The 9,848-nt window shown below is 40.6% G+C and overlaps 1 protein-coding gene across 1 annotated transcript in view; it reads left to right on the top strand.

Annotated features, from left to right (window-relative positions):
• LOC119416517 (fibulin-1) overlaps positions 1–9,848 on the top strand; it is a 23,252-nt gene that overhangs the window by 12,233 nt on the left and 1,171 nt on the right. Inside the window, exons 6-12 of the mRNA XM_037683748.1 lie at positions 1,063–1,200; positions 2,560–2,703; positions 2,811–2,936; positions 3,089–3,214; positions 5,868–5,987; positions 6,212–6,343; positions 6,450–6,573. Of these exons, the coding sequence (XP_037539676.1) occupies positions 1,063–1,200; positions 2,560–2,703; positions 2,811–2,936; positions 3,089–3,214; positions 5,868–5,987; positions 6,212–6,343; positions 6,450–6,573 (910 nt within the window). The remainder of the gene's footprint in view (positions 1–1,062; positions 1,201–2,559; positions 2,704–2,810; positions 2,937–3,088; positions 3,215–5,867; positions 5,988–6,211; positions 6,344–6,449; positions 6,574–9,848) is intronic.

The raw sequence follows: 9,848 nt of genomic DNA, 5'->3' as shown, positions 1-9,848 counted from the left end.
CTGTGAATAGTAAACAGCCATCAGTGTGCTAATGATCCATTGTTAGGCTGATGGTCCTTCTTGAGCATGTGATCAGCTGGTTTTGGTTGTCAGCAGCAAACTGGTTGATCCACTCTGAGAAGGTGCTATTTAAGAGCCTGAGCTGAAAACAGCACCTCAGACTGAGGAAGTCTCTTGGATGAGAGACAAAACGTTTCTATATTTTTTTGCTTTGGTTTGTTTTTTGTTTTTTTGAATGTCCAGAGGACCAGATTGAACTTTTTTGGATTTTTCTACCTGGATTATTGAGCATGCATCAGGATACTCCTCAACTCCTTCACCGTCGCATGTAGTTTCTCTGTTTCATCCGAGCATAAGGACAGACCGTTCTCATTCTGTGAAACATCTAGTTTAACTCGGTCAAACTCCACTCTGAGGCCTGTGGTAGTGTTAGCAAGCTCTGCTCAGACTGCTTTCAGTTTGCTCTTAATAAAAGTAAAATCATCTGTCAGAGCCACTCATCGCTATGACTTATCCTAATAATCGATATAACTTCTGATTTAATTGAAGCCAGATTATCTGTCCCTACAGAGCTCGGAGAATGTGGGGGCGACGCACCTGCAGACTTATTTGCTGTACTCACTGCCTCTCCATCATGACAGCCTGAGGCCGCGGCAGCAGGCCATGCGGGAAAAGAGACTGACACCTTAGACTTCTTTAGCTTGTAGGCCATATCACAAGTTTGTTGATTCAGTTATGTGGCAATACCAGTCTCAGAAACAAAATCCAGCTTGAAGGTAGTGAGGATATAATCATAAAAGGAAACTTTTTAGTGGGGCTGACAGGAGCTCAGTCGAGACGCAGTTCACCTGTCCGCCACCATGTTTCTCCTTCTATTTTATTGTTTTGCCTAACTGTTTTGTTTCCCTTCCCTTGACTCTACAAGTGCCTGTTAGTACTTGCCAGGCCAGCACTGTAAATAAGAATTAGTTCTTAGTGTTTATGCCCAGTTAAATAAAGGTGAAATGAAAATGAAATCTTACAAAGTGTTTTCAGAGGTATTTCTGCTGTGATTTCATTCAGATATCGACGAGTGTGAGACAGCGATCCACAACTGTGGTCCTCAATTTGAGTGCCAAAACACCCAGGGCTCTTTTCGTTGTCTTCCAAAGATTAAGTGTGCCGCTGGCTTTGTCCAGGATGCTCTTGGAAACTGTATGGGTAAGATCTGTATTATTTTACAAAGGTGTTTTATGTATCAGTATTGTTAACTCACCTTCCAATTGAAAGACACTAAGGTAAAAAAATATCAGATCAAGCATTATAGCAACATAAAAATGATATAACTATCATAAAGGCACAATAAAGATTAAGATTGTTCAGTGTTTTGACAAGTTTTTATCTTTTATGACTGTCTTGTTAAATTTTCTTTATATTATTGGGAAATATCAAAATGTTCACAGTTTATAAATTATTTATTTTAAAATTAAAAAAAATTCCACCCCTAAGATTTCAATTTGTCACACTAAAAAGTTTGCACAGGAATTAGACCATATTGAAAAGACGTGTTTAAATCTTTAAATCACATTAGCAATAGCACCTCTTCAGTGAGGAAGTTTCTAGTTTAAAGAAGACATTTGCTGCTAAAAGGAAAGATGGATTTCTTTGTTTGGAACCTGGAGAGTACTATTTGTAAATTTTCAGAGACGGAAAGAGAAATGCTTTGTAGAGCTGGTTAGGGTAAAATCAAAAGGTTTTACCATGAACACACACAGTTTCAGCGCAACTTTAAATTTGGGAGAAAAACGTGATGTTTAATTTATGGCAGCACGACAGCTCAGTGGTTAGCACTGTTACCTCACAGCAAGACGGTCCAATCCCCGGTTGGACGTGGGGTCTTTCTGTATGGAGTTTGCATGTTCTTCTCCTGCTTGTGTGGGTTTTCTCTTGGTACTCCAGTTTCCTCCCACAGACCAAAAACATGCATGGTTGGCTGCTTTCATGTCCAAGCCTCCCTTGCAAAAGAGATCTGTGATCTCATTGGGATTGGCCTGGTTAAATAAATAAAGGTAATACAGTTTTTAGAGATAAATCTGAGTTGTCAGGTTAGTTTCCCTGGAATTGGACTCAACCAACAAAAAATTTAATTGTGCATCTCTGACATCCATATCTGCTTTGTAAAACTTATAAATAGGGATTATCTAGTGGGGTTTTAAGTGATGTTTTGTTAAGTAGAAAAAAAAAGTAGGTTCAATCATCCAGGGAAATAAATCACACACAAAAAAAAAAAACAGTTGGCAGGCCTGAGACTGCTGAAGTCTTGGATGAAAGGCAAAATATTTATTCCAAGAAGAAACTGTCCAGATGACATGATTCAAATTTTGTGTGTTTTGTTAAAATAGTCAACAGTAGTTAGTACCATACAAGCAGTGATATGAATCACAGAACACAGAAGATGAAGAAAAGAGCTAGCATCCAGGCTATACTGTTGACTAGCCAAACTGGAGCCCTTTTTATAGTGTTTTTCAGGCCTTTAAAACCATCTCATCAGTTATGGAATCGTGTGTCTTGTGTTTTCAGACATAAATGAATGCCTTACCCATACAAGCCCGTGCCAACGAGGGCAGATCTGCATTAACACTGTGGGCTCATATATCTGTCAGAGAAACTCTCTAAACTGTGGTCGAGGCTACCACCTCAATGACGAGGGCACGCGCTGTGTTGGTATGACAGAATAATCCAGCCTTATTGGATCTTCACGCCTCTTATCTTTTTTGCCTAACTGAGGAAGATGTTGTGGTGCTCTCAGTAGTTTGTGTATTTCTCTGCAGATATTGATGAGTGTAAAGGCATTCAGGAAGTCTGTGCAGGTCATGCTTGCATCAATCAACTTGGATCGTACCGCTGTGAGTGTGAAACGGGATACAACTTCAACAGCCTCATTCGTGTTTGTGAAGGTAAGCAACGGGTCGATTTAATGTTCATTTAGCTAAATCTAGCTGTTCCACTATGTACAGCAAATATTTTAGCTAACGTTTGAAGTCCAAATGTAAAAGTCAGGTCATAGCTTGAGTTTTTTCCCCCTCTTTTTCCCTTTTTGAAATTTTAGATATAAATGAGTGCAGACACTACCCAGGCCGCCTGTGTGCTCATAAGTGTGACAATACCCCAGGCTCCTACAAATGTAGCTGTACCACAGGCTTCAAGCTGGCCAGTGATGGCAGAAATTGTGATGGTGAGAAAGTTATTTGTGTACCATAAGTTGAAAAGTGGGTAAATAATCTAGGAATGAAAAAAATGACAAATGGGTTCAACAAAGTTGTCAGGTCCTCTGGACAGTTTCTTTTTTGTTGAAACGTTTCATCTTTTATCCACAAGATTTCATCAGTCTGAGAATCCGCAACAAACTCAGTCATAAATAGTGCCTTCACAAAGGTTGACCCACTATGAGAAGGTGCTATGTAAAAGTAAATGGTCTGTTTACTACTGTATACTGTATAGAAAAAACTCAAAGTGCTTTACACTACAATCTGTGCTCTCATTTATTCATTCATACAGCACTCTTAACTAGATCTCTACAAAGACTAAATCAGTGCTTTAGATCACATTCATGCTCTTAATAGGATATATGCCCACTTTGAGGACCCACACAAACCACCTAACACCATACTCGCCATCGGAAAAGGAGTTTTTGAGCATGACCTTAGCAGAAGTAAGGAGAACTTTCAGAAGGATTAATCCTCATAAAGCCACTAGCCCAGACAACATCCCAGGGAAGGTGCTGAGCGACTGTGCCGATCAGCTCTGAGAGGTGCTGGATGATATATTTAACTCCTCCCTCACCTTGGCAACTGTTCCCACTTGCCTGAAGATCACCACCTTCATCCCAGATCCTAATAACTATATAGTGAATAGACTGAATGACTATGGGCCAGTAGCCCTCACCCCGATAGTCACTAAATGCTTTGAAAGACTGGTCATGGCCCACATCAAAGCTACCATGGACATCAGTAAGGACCCTCACCAGTACACATACCACAAATATCGATCAGCAGAAGATGCCATCTCCTCTGTGGTCTACATTGCTCTCCAACTGGAACAGACAGACTCCTATGTCCATGTGCTTTTTGTGGACTTTATGTCCACCTTCAACACGATGATTCCCCAGACCCTGATAGGCAAATTACTCACACAAGGACTATGCCCCTCCCTATGCAACTGGGTCCTGGACTTCTTAACCAACAGACCAGTCTGTGAGGATCCACAACTTCTCCTCCTCCACCATAACCCTCAGCACTAGCTCCCCTCAGGCCCGTTTATTGTGCCCCCTTCCATTCACTCTGCTCACATAGGACTGTGCTCCTAGCCTCTTACCCATCCAGGCTGTGATATTGTAAAGTTTGCAGATTATACAGCGGTGGTTGGATGCATCACAAACAATGATGAGTCCAGCTACAGGCAGGCGGTGGAACACTTGGAGAGTTGGTGCAGGAAGAACAACCTTCACATCAATGTGAAGTAGACAAAGAGATGGTCATGGACTTCAGATAAAGCAACCCCCCACTCCCCGAACATAGGAGGATCTGTGGTGGAAGTGGTCTCCAGCTACAAGTACTTGGGTGTACACATGAATGACAACCTCAGCTGGAGCAACAACACCACCAGTCTGATCGAGAAAGTTCATCAGAGACTCTACTTCCTCAGGCGGCTGAGATGAGCTGGTCTGGGAAGCTCAGTCCTCACCTCCTTCTACAGGTGTGCAGTGGAGAGCATCCTGTGCTCCAGCATCAACGTGTGGCATGGAGGCTGCACAGCTGCAGAAAGAAAAGCTTTGCAGAGAGTGGTGAAGGCTGCACAGAAGATGTTGGAGTCAGTCTCCCCACCATCACAGACATCTACACCTGCAGATGCAGGAAGAGGGCCACCTACATCATGAAGGACCCACTCACCCAGCACACACACTTTTTGCCCCACTCCCCTCAGGCAGAAGGTTGCGGAGCATTTGGTGTAGAATCACTAGACTGAGGAACAGCTTCTATCTACCCTGAAGCTTTTAGACTTGTGAATATCTAATCAGGATTATCATGTAAGGAAGAAAAAAAAAAAAAAAAAAAAGGAAAAATCACTGTAAAGCCACTTTAAGTGCTGATATGTCTTATCTGTGCTGCTGATTATCCATGCTGCTGATCTCATGCAGCTGATTACTGCATCTCATGCTGCTGTATTCATTCATACCTATCTGCTCACCAAAGACTCATATTCGGGCTGCTGTTGTTATGCCGTATCGTTTTACTTTATGAGTGTTTAGAGGATATCTTACATCTTTTAGCATGCTGTTTGGCATTAGTTTAGCGTATATCTTGATCCTTATTTACAATTTCTTTTTATACTTTATACTTTATATTTTGCAATTTTGGGGTGTAACTGTGACCCTGTGTACATAATTTGGCCAACTGTGTTGTTTTTAAAGTGCTTTATAAATAAAGTTGTATTGTATAATTTCGTTCCACCTCATGTACCACATGTGGTGGAAACAACAATAAAAGTAACTTGAAATTGAACTTGAACTTGAAAGACAAAATGTTTCAACAAAAAGAAACTATCCAGAGGATCTGACTTAACTTTGTTGTATTTTATACCTGGATTATTGAGCATGAATCACAATTTTGGGTTGTTGTTGTTGAGAATTGGTTGTTTTTGTTTGATCCCTGAGTCATATTATAATGTTCCATATACATTTCTGTCTTTGCCTTCAGTAAAAATCTCTTTGTACAAGGTAGTGTGCTGTAACTGACAACATATGAATTTATGCCTATAATTGAGCTAACAAGTAAACACGAGTGAGACAAAGTTCCCAGTGGTCCACAATCATATTTTGTTTTTTGTAGATCTGAATGAGTGTGAGAGCAACCCATGCAGCCAAGAGTGTGCCAATGTGTACGGCTCCTACCAGTGTTACTGTCGCCGTGGCTACCAGCTCAGCGACATTGATGGCATGACTTGCGAAGGTAAAAATTAACTATTTTAACAAAATAATTAATTTATTCAACCTTTATTTATGCACGTTATTCTCATTGAGCCACAATGAATCATTTACAAGAGAGACCTGTTTAGCAAAATATTATTAATTATTAATCTTTTTTTTTTCAATGATTGTCAAACAAAATAAATAGGGAAGTTATTTTATTGTCATTATTTTTTTGTTGTTTAAATGTGTTGGTGATTCTTCCAGATATAGACGAATGTGCCCTTCCCACCGGAGGGCACATTTGCTCCTATCGCTGTCACAACACCCCGGGCAGCTTCCACTGCTCCTGTCCCACCAACACCTACACTTTGGCAGTAAATGGGCGCAGCTGCCAAGGTTAGCTGCTTAATGTGATATCACATATACTTTTTGCAGAACTATCCAAAATATTTTGCACAGGTTATACTACAAGCGCTTTGAAATGTCCTGCTACTTTTTGCAGATGTTGATGAATGTGTTACGGGACAACACATATGTTCAGAAAGTGAAAGCTGCTTCAATATACAAGGAGGATACAGATGTCTGTCTTTTGACTGTCCGAAAAACTACAGACAATTTGGACAGACGTGAGTATTTGAACTGTAATTACGTGTGAAACTGACTGCCAGTTGACAAACTTAAAACAAAAGTTCAGATCCTTTGAAATGGGTTTGGTGGATAGGTTTTGAACAACTAATAGCTTACCTGTCGTAGATAGCACTTTAAATGATCTCAGTTTGGAGAAGTAGTTTAATTCTGACAATGACGAGCTAATGGTTAGTCTGAGCACAGCAAAGATCCAACAGAATTGCAGCCAGCTTTTCATAAAATTCAGTTATTATTTGCAATAGTGGCAGCAGCTTGTAGCTGTAGCATTTTTGGCAGGAATATCATTATCACTTCTGCCTAAATTCAATTCAATTTTTAATTCAGTTTATTTATATAGTGCCAAATCACAACAGAAGTCATCTCAGGGCACTGAACATAAATATTCATATATAAAAACAATAATTTAACATTATTTATCTGAGGAGCAGACTGCTTTGAGTGTAACTCCATCGCAGAACTCTCATCTTGAGCAAGCATGAAGGCGACAATGAAAAGGAAAAACTCCCTCATGAGGAAGAAACCTTTAGCAGAACCAGGCTCAGGACAAGTGGACATCTGCTTCGACTGTCTGGGTTTGGTAGGAACAGAAACACAATGGCAGGTCAAGAATCACATGTTAAGATAGAAATAGTATCAAATGAAAACTGTTCAATTTTAACAATTAATTTAAGGAAATGAGGTCAATTTGTCCTCTAGTTGTCTAAGCTTGACAAGCCAACCTAATTATAGGATTTATCAAAAAGGAAAGTCTTAAGCCTAGTTTTTACAACGGGATAATGTGTCAGCCTCACAGACAGAAACTGGAAGGAGAAATCCTACACAAGACAGGCTCTAGAGCAATGTGGATATCCTAACTGGGCCTTCCTGAAAGCAGAGAAGAAACCCAAACAGGACTCCAGTCAGCCAACAGGTGAAAAGGAGGAACCCAGACCAGTGGTCATTCCGTATGTTGAGGGAGTATCAGAGAAACTGAGACGTTTATTTTCTAAACACAATGTCCCAGTGGCTTTTAAACCCCAAAATACATTACGGCAAAGACTGGTTCATCCCAAAGATCCAGTCCCCCGGCACAAACAGAGTAATATTGTGTATGCTGTTCAGTGTCAGGAGGGTGATCAGTCTTACATCGGGGAAACAAAACAGCCACTGGCCAAAAGGATGGCCCAGCACAGAAGATCAACATCATCATGCCAGGACTCTGCGGTCTACACTCATCTCCAGGCCAGCGGTCACTCTTTCAAGGATGAAGATGTTCACATCCTGGACAGAGAGGAACGATGGTTTGAGAGAGGAGTAAAGGAGGCCATCTTTGTGAAAAGAAACCGTCCATCATTAAACAGGGGTGGAGGCCTCCGGGTTCAACTGTCCCCCTCTTACAATGCTGTGATTGCTAGTATCACTCAGCCCTCTGTGAATAGTAAACAGCCATCAGTGTGCTAATGATCCATTGTTAGGCTGATGGTCCTTCTTGAGCATGTGAGCAGCTGGTTTTGGTTGTCAGCAGCAAACTGGTTGATCCACCCTGAGAAGGTGCTATTTAAGAGACTGAGCTGAAAACAGCACCTCAGACTGAGGAAGTCTCTTGGATGAGAGACGAAAAGTTTCTACATTTTTTTGCTTTGTTTTGTTTTTGTTTTTTTTGAATGTCCAGAGGACCAGATTGATCTTTTTTGGATTTTTCTACCTGGATTATTGAGCATGCATCTGGATAAACTGGAAGTTGGTTCCACAAGAGAGGAGCCTGATAACTGAAAGATCTGCCTCCCATTCTGCTTTTGGAAAATCTAGGGACTGCGAGTAAACCTGCAGTCTGAGAGCAAAGTTCTCTGTTAGGAAAATATGGAACAATAAGATCTGTAATATAAGATGGATCCAGGTTGTTGAGAGCTTTGTAGGTTAGAAGTAAGATTTTGAATTCTATTCTGGATTTGACAGGGAGCCAATGGAGAGAAGCAAAAACTGGAGAAATATGATCTCTCCCACTAACTCCGGTTAAGACTCTGGCAGCAGCATTTTGGATCAACTGAAGACGTTTTAAAGAAGTATTTGGACACCCAGATAATAAACCATTGCAATAGTCCAGTCTAGACGTGACAAATGCATGGACCAGTTTTTCTGCATCATTTTTAGATCAGATGTTTCTAATGTTAGTGATATTACGCAGGTGGAAGAAGGAGGTTCTAGTAACGTTTTTAATGTGGGGGATAAAAGACATGTCCTGGTCAAAAATAACACCAAGATTTTTAACATTAGAGCTGGAGGACAGATTAATGCCATCTAAGGAGGGAGAAAGACTGAAAAATTAATTCCTAAGGTGCTCAAGTCCAAAAACCAAAACCTCAGTCTTGTCTGTTCAACAGGAGAAAATTAAGGGTCATCCAGGTTTTTATGTCTTTAAGACATGCTTGTAGTCTAAGTAACTGATTGGATTCATTGGGTTTCATGGACAAATATAACTGTGTGTCATCAACATAACAATGAAATTTATCCCATGCTGTTTAATAATTTTAACCAAAGGAAGCATATATAAAGTAAAGAGTATTGGTGCTAGCACTGAATCCTGAGGAACTCCATGACTAGCTTTGGTTTATGATGAAGATTCATTATTTACATTTACAAATTGGAATCTATCAGATAAATATGATTTAAACAAATTTAGAGCCGTTCCTGTAATCCCAATATCATATTCAAGTCTCTGTAGTAAAATATTGTGATCAACTGTATCAAATGCAGCACTGAGGTCTAACAGGACCAGTATAGACACAAGTCCATTGTCAGAGGCCATGAAAATATCATTAGTGACTTTCACTAGTGCAGATTCAGTGCTATGATAAGCTCTAAAACCTGACAAACTCTTCAAACAGATTATTTCTTTGTAGCTGATCACATAACTGACCTGCAACTATTTTCTCTAGAACTTTTTAGATGAAAGTTAGATTAGATACATTACATACCATCCATCCATCCATCCATTATCTTTACCCGCTTATTTCATTTTGGATCACGGGGGTCGCTGGTGCCCATGTCCAGCAATCACTGTGCGAGGGGCAGGGTACACTCTGGACGGGTCGCAAGTCCATCACAGGGACACATAGAGACAAACAACCATTCACTTTCTCACTCACACCTAGGGACAATTTAGAGTTACCAGTCAGCCTAACATGCATGTTTTTGGTCTGTGGGAGGAAACCGGAGCACCCGGAGAAAACCCACTCATGCACGGAGAGAACATGCAAACTCCACCCAGAAGGCC

This window comes from Nematolebias whitei, chromosome 10, assembly GCF_014905685.2.
Source record: "Nematolebias whitei isolate Nwh7 chromosome 10, NemWhi1, whole genome shotgun sequence".
NCBI classification, from domain to species: Eukaryota; Metazoa; Chordata; class Actinopteri; order Cyprinodontiformes; family Rivulidae; genus Nematolebias; species Nematolebias whitei.
The sequence above is the reverse complement of the archived record's forward strand: the minus strand, read 5'-3'. Positions and strand labels throughout refer to the sequence as shown.